Below are 13,381 nucleotides of genomic sequence, written 5' to 3'. Positions count from 1 at the left end.
AGGTTTACGTAGACTTGTATACAGATTTGCAAACTTATTACAAAAAAAGTTATCTTTCTGTTAGGAAAACGGTGTCAGTATATAATTTAATCATATTGCACAAATTCCAAACATATATAGTTATAGTTCATTTCTTTTAAATAAGGGAGATATTCAGCTACTTCTAGTATTAAAAGGTCTTTTCTGGTGACAACTGATAGCTTACTTTTCACGAATTTCAAGAATATATGGTCTCTGTATATATTCTTCTGAAATAAGGGAGATAATTTGAAACTTCTGGTGTACAAAATGTCAATTCCAGTTTCATATGATAGGTTACTTTACAGTGTCTTTAACGTCAAATAAGTGCAAAAATGAATACTTCCTGTTTGGCTACAAACGGTTACTTCAAGTTGACCTTTTTCAAGGTCCTATGTCGTTCAGCCTAATGCAAAAGAACTTATGGTTTTCTCATGTACCAGTATAAAGTTATAGTAAAGGTCAAAATCTGAAACATAAACTTGACCGTTGACTTTGACCTCAATTTCCAGGTCAAAAATCATGAATTTCAAATCGAAAGACCTCAGGTCTATATTATATAGTATCCTACCAAACAGCTTATCTGGAATATTTAAGGGGGGAGGAATTCATATGAAACATCCACAGAGAACTTGGATTCATGTGGTAGAATTTTTAATATAGATAGGTCAAGAACAGTTTGTGATTTGTGTCATAAAGAAGAATTGGGTGACGAATTTCACTATATATTTAACTGTACTTTTTTCAATGTTGAGAGACAAACGTTTTACCTGCAGAGATATGAAAAATTAAAAATGTTGATAGTTTCTATGAACTAATGAATAGATTCACTCTTGTTGGCTTGTCTAAATTCTGTAAAATTGTGAGGTCTTAAGTGAAATAAAAAGTTTCCAAAAAAGTTTCCAAAGGAAAGACGAAAGATACCAAAGGGACATTCAAACTGATAAGTCGAAAATAAACTGATAACGCCATGACTAAAAAAGATAAAGATCAACAGACAAATAATAGTACACAAAATACAACATAGAAAACTAAAGACTGTGCAACACTAACCCCACCAAACACTGGGGGTGATCTCAGGTGCTCCGGAAGGGTAAGCAGATCCCGCTCCACATGTGGCACCCGTCGTGTTGCTCATGTAAGTACAAATCCGGTAATAAGTCTAATTCGGTAGGTCACATTCGTGAAAAGGGGACAGGATTGTAGTTACCACACAAGGAACATATCCGCTATCATCTGTGAAACGGATATTCCGTAACGGCCAACCAACTCGTGATGGCGTCCGTAAAATTTACGAAGGGATGATTTCAGCTTCACTACTTAGAACTCTTGGTTAAATAGCTTCCTTGTGAGCAGCAAACCTCTATCAAGGAAATCATGATAGGAAATACAAGCCCTGGAGTATCGCATCAACTGGGAAATAGATATATACTCCGTATGTAGGCGCTGCTGGAATGTTGCTACATAAAAATGGAAAGTTCACAATTGGGAAGCTGGAATCATCTTTTTTGTTATAAACTTTTGTTTTTATTCGACCCTCATTGTCAAGTTCTAGATGTAAGTCAAGATATGAGGCAGACTTAACTGTATCTGTTGTATCCTTTATCTCAAGTTCGATGGGATAGATGCGTTCAACATAGTCACCAAATTTGAATTATTTAGTGAGAGAACATTATCTATGTAGCGGAAAGTAAAGTTAAAGGATACTGCTAACTTCTTTTCTTTCTTCCTATGAAGTTCCTATATGAAGTCAGCCTCATATGAATAAAGGAACAAGTCGGCAAGAAGAGGGGCACAGTTGGTTCCAATTGGAATGCCGATTGTTTGTGGAAAAACACGTCCTCCAAACGTCACAGATATGTTGTCAATCAAGAATTCAAGCATCTTGATAATGTCAGTTTCAGAGAATTTGTTGTTAGAATCAGAGTGGTTTTTTACAGAGTAATATTTATCCCTCCCTAAGACAAGGTATTTGTGTCTACGTTGGTGATTTTTTTATGAAACAGAGCAGGACCAACCCTTGTAATTTGTCTTTTAGTTTGGAATCGGGAATACTTGTGTAAAGTGAAGAAAAGTCAAATGTTTTAATACTATTATAAGATGAAAGAGTCTTAGATTGTATGTTTTTTAAAAGATATTTGGATTTGTTTAGTATCCACCTCTAGAATAGGTAGTTTCACAATAACTTTAAAGCCCGACTTTGATTGGTCAAAGTATATCGGTGCTGTACCGTTATGCAACTTACGAACTTACAAAAACCGTATATTGAGCACTTTAACGATGAATGAGGAGTTGTGACAACAAGCAAAGTTGAAAATTTAGAATATGACCATGAATTCTGGCATTGACCTTAATTCATTGTTTCATGTACCAAAGACTTCATTTAAAAAATGTAGGTCCCTATGACGTACGGTTTATGAGTTACATTAACACACCAATCATATTAAACACAAAAAGAAAAGAAAAACTTTGTGACCGGAAATGCTTCGGTCAAAATTTAACAGATCACACAGAAGAAGTACCAAACATTCTGGAGAAAAATTGAATCGATATCTTTGACGGTTTCTGAGGAAAACCGATTACAAGAAAAAACAGTATAAGGGAGATAACTCCCACATTGTTCCATATGGAAAAGGCGATTTTGAAAAGCACAATTACTTTCCGATATCACATACCAACTATCTTATTGACATGGTGTGATACAAAAGCGACATTTCAGAACCAAAATGAAAATATTAAAAATGTCCAGAACAACATCATAACAGTCTGTCCTCAGAATGGTGAAAAAAACTTAATTATTTCTCATTTGTCCTCAATTTCACTTATACTTTAAAATCTTGAATGTTTTTTTGTAGAAAAAAATTACTCGATTGCTCAAATAATTGATTTGGTGTAACCTTACGATATCACTATCAATAAGAAAGTATCAAATATATATTTAGATTTAACAGGGCAAAACTTACGCAGCTTCTACATATACAGCTATCAGGTTAAAATAATGCATAGAAATGAAACTACTGTGAAAAGTAGGCTTGGATCACTTCCATCTAAATTTCTCTATACCTTTGCTGCAGTCCTATTATCTAAAGTTTTTCTGTATGTTCTACTAGTTGAGTACACTTAATGCTTTTCAGTAAAAGCAAAATTGTCACATACACCAATTTGAATACATGCCAATTAAATTTGTCTCTTAAATGTGCATCTTTATAAATAACACTGGAAAACAATCTCTTGTCTTTCTATACACAATTTCTGCTTTACTTTAAATACCTTCTTATTAGTTTTAAAAGGTACACCACCACAGGCAGTATAAGGATTGCTTCTATTTAATTCTGTGGAAGTTTGTCGTTATTTGCCCTCTCAAATAATCAACCTACCCATTTTTTTTAGTTTAAAAGGTAGCTTATTCTAATTAGGAATCATCGTAGTTATAAAATTAATAAGTTTTCAGAAGGCCAATTGAACACTAACAGTAGATTGATCAGTGAAATTTAAAGTTTTTCTTTTCTTGCACAAAATTCAATGACATTTCTGTATCAAATTTATTTCGGTTAAGGCATATATCAATGTTGCCATTCTGTTAAAGTATTGTTGTACTTATTGCAATTAAGATAACATTTTACATACTTTGTACAGTGGTAGTAATTCTTTTTGAGGTTGAGCTTGCTGTTTGTTCTGTTGTTTGTTGATTACTGTAATGGATGCAGAAATATATTATTCAAGGCTAACTGAAATTATGATCTTTCTTGATTTGCAAAAATCGTACTTTTAATGATACCTGTCAAAAATCTTGCATGCATCTATTAACTGTAGTACTTATTCAATAATAAAAATATTAAATAAAACTATCTTACATAGATATAGGAAGATGTGGTATGAGTGCCAATGAGACAACTCTCCATCCAAGTTACAATTTATAAAAGTAAACAATTATAGGTCACGGTACGGCCTTCAACACGGAGCATTGGATCACACCGAACAGCAAGCTATAAAGGGCCCCAAAATATAACTAGTGTAAAACCATTCAAACGGAAAAACCAACGGTCTAATCTATATAAAAACGAGAAACGAGAAACAAGTATGAACTACATATACAGGCGACAACTACTATAATCAGATTCCTGACTTAGGACCGGTGCAAACATTTGCAGCTGGATTAAACGTTTTAATGGTACCAAACATTCTCCCTTTTCTGAAACAATAGTATAACATCACAACATAGAAAACCACATTATAAAATATCAATTGGAAGGCTTAACTCAATCAAAAAACGTAAATTAACACACAATGGACGAATAAATTTGACCTGTGACAGTTAATAAAAAATTACAAGGGATAAATAATTAAAGTCAAAAGTAAATAAACAGGTTTGAACAATTTTTAGAAAATCATCACTTTTGAAGAAACCTGCGTCATATTATACACAGGTAAATGAAAATAATTTTGTTGTTAAGTATACTTCTTCTTCGGTGTGTATAAAATCTTCCGTTTAGGAATACCAAGAAATTTCTGTAATATCAATAAAACTAATCTAACACTTGGTACATATGGGGTGAATATCAACAATAAAACTACAATTAGTGCTAGAAAACTTCCTGTACAGGTCCAAGAACAGCATCTAAGGAAAAATGAAATAATTTTGATGTTCATAGTACGAAGAAGTGAAAATTTGTCGTAATACCAACAAGCTGGTATATAGACAAGATCCATGTTAACATTAAATAACAAAAAAGCATTACAAATAGTATCAACAGGTCAAATTATAAAGAAAGTACGATTTGAGAGTACTCGCAGTTACTGACAGCTAGTTAAAAGCCAAAAGAATTAATAATAAAACATCATGCATCAGAGACTAAAATCACCTAAAATACATCCAAGGGATTTAGTATTCTAACGTCATGAACAGTCAAAGAAGACATGACTTGTGCAATGCCAAAAATAAATGTATCGACAGGTAGTAGGATAGTTAGGAGTGACTTCTTTATAGATTAAAATGAACGTGTGTGTGTCTTTATACATCCCGCTTGAAAAGAAAATACAAATTTAGTTATGTTTTAATTTGCTAATGACAAAATCGATATTAGTGCCAATGTAAACTATATTCAGAGATCTAATTACAACATTGGTACGATAACCCTTACTAATGAGTTTGTTTAAAGGTTCGATGAGTTTACACGGATCACATAATGATTTCCGCGCTTTAAGTACAATATAACCATAAAATTTAGGATGTGAAATACCATTGTTAATAAGTTTTCTACATGTACAGCCACATTTACTAATCAAATCTTTGTATCTATGAAAGAATTTAGTAAAAGTTTTAAGTAATTTATGGTAACGAAATCCCTGACTTAATAATTTACCAGTGATGCATTGATTTCGTTCGTTAAAAACTATGACATCACTACACACACGGGCATACCGAACGAGTTGGGATATATAAACACCGTATGATGGAGCCAAAGGCACATCGCCGTCTAAAAAAGGACAAATTAACAATAGGGAATGAAAAATCGTCTCTTTTGTCGTAAATTTTAGTATGGAGTTTCCCTTTAGAAATTGAAATGTCTAAATCTAGAAAAGGACAACTGCTGCTGTTTATGTTATATTTAGTTAAAGTAAGTTCTTTTAGGTAAATTTCGGTAGTATATTTAGAGAACTCTGGATTATTGAACGAAAAAATTTCATCCAGATAACGGTAGGTATTGTTGAATGTATCAACCAAATGTAACAATGATGTGTCTCTCCTGAGTTTGGTCATAAACTGAGATTCATAGCAATACAGGAATAAATCTGATGTTAAAGGAGCACAGTTAGTGCCCATAGGAATACCTACTACCTGACGATACACTTTATCGCGGAAACATACATATATGTTATCTAGGAGAAATTTTAAAGCTTCAATCATATCCTCACATTTCCAGTATCTAGCCTTCTTTCCTTTTTCGTCACAGAAAAAGGCTTTAAACGACTTATAGCAAATAAATTTTCAATGAGATTTTTCGAAAGACCATTTTATAAAATATGAAAAAATTTTCTTTATTAGATTGTGTGGAAGTGTTATGTAGAGAGTAGCAAAATCATAACTGTATACATGTATGTCCATGAAAATTCAATATAACTTGAATTAAATTAATTAATTTAAATTAAAAAAAATAATTTAGAACATAGCACTAACAAATGTAATGAATTCCAATTTCATGTGTAAAAATCTGAATAAAACACCTGTTATAAAAAAGAAGATGTGGTTTGATTGCCAATGAGACAACTCTCCACAAGAGACCAAATGACACAGAAACTAACAAATAGGTGACCGTACGGCCTTCAACAATGAGCAAAGCCCATACCTCATAGTCAGCTATAAAAGGCCTCGAAATGACAAATGTAAAACAATTCAAACGAGAAAAATAACGGCCTAGTTTATGTACAAAATAATGAACAAAATACATACGCTACTATAATGATGAAGACTTACACACATTGGTATCTGGAAATTTGATTGTTTTGTATACATTGCTGTGTCAAAGAACAGATACTGCATATGACAGGTTCTACAAGTATACAAAAAATAATAATATCTGATATTTCTATTTAATTAAAAAAATCTCTGCCATTAACCATTAAGTGCAAAACTGGAGGTACTGTGGGCAGAGCTTACAAAAAAAAAATGAAAACAACACGTTCTAAATTTCATGCGTCCAAAGCGCTTTTCTGGATTAACCGTCATCGAGAACGCTCAATGCCAAATATTTGAAAGCCAAGGATGAATAAGAACCGAAACAGTTAAAGAGCTTTACGACAGAAAAGGACATAAAAATAGCCAAATCCATCTATCAACTTTGCCAGAGGGAATTTAAACATTAGTTTCTAAATAATTTCAAAATTTATAAACGGACATTTTTAGAAAGGTTTGTTTTAAATCATGTCAGTTCCAAATTACTGATTACTGAAGTGATGATACCCTCGGGTACTGGTAGTCCACCAGCAGAGGTATCGACCCAGTGCTGTAATAACAACACGTTATAAAATTTCATGAGTCCGAAGCGCTTTTTTGATTTACCTTCATCAGAATGCTACCCCTTGTAATAATCTATTATAAAAAGTACTGACCTTGACGAAACACATTCAAACCAATTTCAACATCACCTTACTAGAAATGAGTAACAATAATATCAGATAGTATTAACTATCAAGGCATTCGAAATAAATTGACTTTATATATTTTAACAGTAGGATGTTAGGTTGGACTAAGTAAGGGACATTTACTGGGTAGGTACTTGTATGAATTATGATATTCTTGTGCCTACACTAAAAAGTCATAGTAAGAAAGTCATTCTACTGCAGGGATATCATGTCATCGCTTGATGATGTCCTCGATTTTTGAAAACTTAACGTATTAAGACAAAGTAATTTCTAAGCATGCTTTTTATATATAATTTCTTTCAAATGTGTTTAAGAAGATTTATAAATTTCAAAACTGAAGTATATGCTCCTCTTCAATACAATGGAAGTGGTTAACTTCAAATGGTGACATAAAGTTCAAATTTAGAGCAGAAAGCAGACCTTTCAAATTAATGGCCCGATTAACAATGTGTTTGGGTCATTTAGAGCACTCTTTTCTCTTCTTGCTTCATAATAGCAAAATGTGACATTTTTGTCATGATTAAAGTGAAATTCTCTTATTTTGTGGTTTGATTCAAAAGTGACGATAACTATAGCTAGTCCCTGTACCTATAACATATCACGCAAAAATACCACACTAGTAACCCACTTTTGGTTGCTGATAAAAAGAATTAAAGTCGGAGTCTAAGGTGTGAAACCTAACTTTTGGTAACCCTTCATATGTTACAACAATATTTTCAAACGGAGTTCCTCTAAGACAATTTTCAAGAAATACTGTTAATTTCTATAAGTAACATGTACTCGACCAATTGTAATAGTCATCTAAAATGTGTTTGTTTCTGTTGCAGTTAAGTGTTTCTGTTGTTCCGTTGTTTTCCTCTTACATGTATAGTTGATATGTTTCCCTCGGTTTTAGTTTGTAACCAGGATTTGTTTTCTCTTAACCCATTTATGACTTTTGAACAGCGGTTTACTACTGTTGCCTTTATTTATGTTGAAGGCCCAGTGGTGGCCTTGGGTTGTTTTTCTGCTTTTTGGTCGGGTTGTTGTCTCTTTGACACATTACATAAATTTTTCACTCATACTAGTATTTTTTTTTCTCAAAAATCTGAAATCCACGAATTTGTAACTTTTCTTCAAACCACGAAATTTTATTCCCACGAATTAAAGTACTTTCACTTTTTGACGTTTTTACCTATTATGTCTGTATGTTTTGCTCACACATTGTTGTCAATATAATGGAATTCTATGCGACTGTCATACAATTTTTTGGTCCTCGGTGCTCTTCAGCTTTATACTTGTTTTTGCTTTCAAACTTTTTTCATCTTAGCGTCACTGGTTGGTCTTGTGTGGACGAAACGCACGTCTGGCGTATTGAATTTTATACCTAGTACCTTTTGTTAGCTATTATTCGTGTGTTTCTTTGTCCTATATGTTCTCCCATTTATTTGTATTGTGGTCCTGTCATGTGATGTTGTCGTTCTGGTGTTGTGTTTGACGTTGCCATTAAAGCGGGTGGTTTGGCATGCCACAAAACCAGGTTCAACCCCCCATTTTTTTCTTAAAATGTCCTGTACCAAGTCAGGAAAATGGCCATTGTTATATTATAGTTCGTTTCTATGTGTGTTACATTTTAATGTTGTGTTTTTGTTGTGTCGTTGTTCTCCTCTTATATTTGATGCGTTTCCCTCAGTTTTAGTTTGTAACCCGGATTTGTTTTTATCTCTATCGATTTATGAGTTTCGAACAGCGGTATACTACTGTTGCCTTTTTTATCATACAAGTGAGAGGTTTAGCTAGCTATAAAACCAGGTTTAATCCACCATTTTCTGCATAAGAAAATGCCTGTACCAAGTCAGGAATATGACAGTTATTTTCCAGTTAATTTTTGTGTTTGAGCTTTTGATTTTGCCAATTGTTAAGGGACTTTCGTAATTCGTGTTTTGAATTTTCCTTGGAGTTCAGTATATTTGTCGTTTTACTTTATACTAATATGTAAATAATTTTAAGAAAGAAATAACCTAATTTTGATACAAAAAAAATTGCTGGATTAGATATTTAGACTTATGTTATTCATAGTTAATTTTACTGAATATTCTCCCAAGATATTTAGTTGTAAATTTAACAGGGATACTTGATGGAATGTTGTTCACCAAGTTTTATCGTTAAACAAAAATGTGTGCAATAAAGAATAAAATTGAGTGTTAAAAATAATACTCATGTTCTATACTTTTACGCACGTTGAAGTTAGAGCAGGAATGGTATTCAGCCCATAAAAGGCAACATCAGTACAGAAAACAAAATGATTAAACAAGGAAACATTTGAATTGAAGAGCGTAATGGTATCTTTGAAGTAGTAAATTTAAGGGTTTTCTTTAGCATCGTTTTTTACAAAATTATAGAAGTAAAAAAAGATGAATAAAAATAAGGAGATATTGTATTATTGCTAATGAGACAGCTATCCACCAAAGTTCAAATGAAGTGGATGTGAAGTAATATTTTATTTAATGATAGTGTATAAAATTCATCCTTAATCAATTTGACAGTGACTGAATAATAAAAATTGATAATGGCAGAATTTAGGAAAAATTAAAAAGTCAAATAAAACCAAAACACCTGTTTGATGTCTAAAAGAAAGATATAAAGTTAGACACAATTAAGTTTTGAATATATATATATCTGAATATTTTTCAATGGATGTATTGTGACAATAATAATTAAATCTTGTTAACAAAGATAATGGAAATAATCGAATTGTGATATAATTTTATATAGTACCAGCCATACTAATTTATAAAAGGAATACAATAGTTTCTTCAATAAATGGAAATATATAAAAGATAAAAAAAAAATTGGATTTGACACACTGTCAAATTCTCTCATTTACCCTCTATCAGACAATAATAATCGAAAACTCTATATAATTCACACACATTATATATATTTATATGTGTGAATATAATGAGATAGTGCAGTTCAACAGTTTAGTTATAGGTTCACTTTCATCAAACAAATAGGATGGACTTGTCTAGTGTCCATTTTGGCATAAATTGTTCGTTTTATAACTAAACTGTTAAACTGCACTATCTCAAAATGGACACTAGACAAGTCCATTCAATTTGTTTGATGAATCAGATAGAAGATATTAAAACAAGGGAAGAATTGACAGATCTTAAAGAGTTTCTCAAAGCTTTCAAAACTCAGACGTCAGAAGTGTATTCTTTTGAAAACTTTGAAAAGTTTAAAGATATTGTGATTTTTAAGACTATTATGTAGAGGAAAAGCATGAAAATGTATTTTACGCAAGGTAAAATGCTTGTGTCACAAACGTTTCTATATGTGAAATTTGTATTTTCAATTTCATTACGTTGTTGTATTTATTAACCACTGTAACACTTTATAAGTTTGAATCAAGAAAAAAAAACATTTGTATATGAATTTGGCAACATTTTACCAATTTTTACTGAAAAGTAAGTGGCTCCGTGGTTTTTGCATTTGGTGAAAATTCCTATATTTAGATCAGTTCAGTCTTAAACCACTGCTGTGGTGATGCAATCTTCTCTCCTTTCTGTGGCAAAAATTATAAAGTGAAAGAAAACAATAGTAGTAAAAGCTTTTGTCATTAAGTTACAGTTTGGTGTTGACTTGACAACAATTTCCCTCACCAATTGTGTTAACGTCTATGCCAAACATGGCAATAGCACCGTATTAAACATTATAAACAAGCCATACACACTAATTGCACTGGAGTCTATATAGTTCACAATATTTTTTGAAAACATTTATTCTTATCTAACTGTATGTAGACCTCATTAATTCATATCTAAATTTTACAAAGAGGAAATTCAAATTGACTTTGCAAAAACAAATAATCAAGTAACTGTATTAGATTTGAGAATGAATAAAACAATCAGTGACTTCCCAAGTTGACAGACTATTAGATTAAAGTATGTTGAAACCAAAGTTGTTTATGTTACCTTACCTAATGTTGTAGTTGTATTGCCTAATGTAATACTTCCGTTTAAAGCAATGCACGTATCTACACTGTCTACACATGATCTATCCTCGGTTTCTATCTTTACCAAGATGTTCAACACTTTATCATACTGTAATGTCTTATTAGCAACAGTGTTAAATATCATAACAAGGCAAGTTGTAACTCCCTCTGGGTGATTTCTTTGAAAATAAAAGAAGGAATAATTTTTTACATACAAAAAATTTATTGGTTCAGTTATTTTATACTAATTAAAAGCAAGACAAACTAAAATTGAACCTGTGTTCAGAGTTTTAAGATAATGATTTAAAATATCATTTTAGTAATTCAATGAATCATTTACTAACATTTATTGGGCTGAATAAGAAATTATTAGAAAACAGGCAGTAAGGCGACTGATAGTATTGAAAAGAGCTTACACATTACACATTGTCACTGTCAAGATGCTATCCAAATATGAAGGCTTTCTATTTAGTAATCCTGGAGACAAGTAAGACGGAAATATTTGTTGGACAAACTAATGGACAGAAAAGGTGATTTGTAATATATCCCCACTCCTAGAGTAGGAATGGGGGAACAAGTTTTCTTTTTGCTGCATCATAGTGATAAACAATTCATAAACCATCAAATTGAGAATGGAAATGGGGAATGTGTCAAAGAGACAACAACCCGACTAAAAAATAAAAGAGTAAAAAAGACAGCCGAAGGCCACCAATGGGTCTTCAACACAGCAAGAAAATCCTGCATCCGAAGGCGGACTTCAGCTTGCCCCTAAACAAAAATGTGTTCTAGTTCAGTGAAAATGGACGTCATACTAAACTCCAAAACATATAAATGAACTAAAATTAAAAAACATAAAAGACCAACAAAGGCCAGAGGCTCCTGACTTGAGACAGGCGCAAAAATGCGGCGGGGTTAAACATGTTTAGTGAGATCTCAACCATCCCTCTATACCTCTAGCCATTGTAGAAAAACAAACACACAGCAATACGCACAGTAAAACTCAGTTTAAAAGAAGTCCGAGTCCGATGTCAGAATAGGTAACAAAATAAACTAAGCAAAATGACAATGATAAATACATTAACAAAGGGCTACTAGCAGTTACTGACATGCCAGCTCCAGACCTCAATTACACTGATTGAAAGATTATGTCTTCGTCATATGAAAATCAAGACCTTTTGAATGAATCAATATTAATACCAAAATATGCCATCTTTAATGACCTGACAACAGTATCGTAACTATATCCTTTCTGAATAAGTCTGTTTAAAGGTTTTGTTAGCTTTTGAGGTGAATGCCGACATTTTTGTGCGTTGTTAAGAATATTACCATAAAAGATTGGATGTGAAATACCAATAAGATATCTGCATGTTGAATTATATTTACGAATAATGTCCTTGTACCGATGATAAATTTAGTAAATGTTTTGACTAGTTTATGATATCAAAAACCGTGGTGTAATAATTTTTCAGTAATACAGAGATTTCTTTCGTTAAAATCAAATACGTCGTTACATACACGAGCGAATCGAACAAGTTAGATATATAAACACCAAAAGATGGTGACAAGGGAACGTCACCATCTAAAATATGGATAATTAACAATAGGAAATGAAAAATCATCTCTTTTATTATAAACTTTGGTATTAAGCTTCCAGTTAAAGATATAGATATCAAGATCCCTGAAAGGGCAGTGTTCATTGTTAGTATATGCTTTATTTAAAGTCAGTTCAGCCGGATAAATCTCTTTAGTGTACATACTGAAGTCGTCATTATTTAGAGCCAATATATCATCCAAATATCTAAAAGTGTTATTAAAGTTTTGTATAAGATGTTGTTTCGATGGGTCTTTGCTGATTTTAGTCATAAATTGTAACTCATAACAATATAGAAACAGCTCTGCAATAAGTGGCGCACAGTAAGTCCCTATTGGAATTCCGATAACTTGACGATATACGGAATCTCCATAGCGAACAAAAATGTTATCTAGTAAAAATTCAAGGGCAGTTATAGTATCAAAGCAGGTCAAATTGACATAGTTCTTTTGTTTGTTGTTACTAAAAAATGACCTAAAAGAGTTTGAACATATATATTCGCATTCTGACTTTTTAAATGCCATTTAATTAGGATTGTGAATTTTTACTTAATAAGATTATGAGGCAAAGTGGTATGTAGGGTAGAAAAATCAAAACTTTGAACAGATTCGAAATCACCAATATAAGCATGCAATTTATCAAGTTCTTCCAAC

General features: G+C 32.1%; 1 protein-coding gene across 43 annotated transcripts in view; it reads right to left on the bottom strand.

The window, feature by feature from the left end:
* Positions 1 to 13,381, bottom strand: part of LOC127730155 (uncharacterized) — a 242,776-nt gene that overhangs the window by 178,613 nt on the left and 50,782 nt on the right. For 2 of the 43 annotated variants that reach the window (XM_052238368.1, XM_052238367.1), the window contains exons 23-25: positions 11,123 to 11,316; positions 6,494 to 6,569; positions 3,646 to 3,710 (exon numbers count right to left, since the gene is read on the bottom strand). The exons of the other annotated variants lie outside the window; for them this stretch is intronic. In XM_052238368.1, coding sequence (XP_052094328.1) covers positions 3,646 to 3,710; positions 6,494 to 6,569; positions 11,123 to 11,316 — 335 coding nt within the window. The remainder of the gene's footprint in view (positions 1 to 3,645; positions 3,711 to 6,493; positions 6,570 to 11,122; positions 11,317 to 13,381) is intronic. 43 annotated transcript variants of the gene reach the window in all.

This window comes from Mytilus californianus, unplaced genomic scaffold (assembly GCF_021869535.1).
Source record: "Mytilus californianus isolate M0D057914Y unplaced genomic scaffold, xbMytCali1.0.p SCAF_2, whole genome shotgun sequence".
In the NCBI taxonomy this organism is placed as follows: domain Eukaryota; kingdom Metazoa; phylum Mollusca; class Bivalvia; order Mytilida; family Mytilidae; genus Mytilus; species Mytilus californianus.
This window is presented reverse-complemented; position numbering and strand designations above follow the sequence as displayed.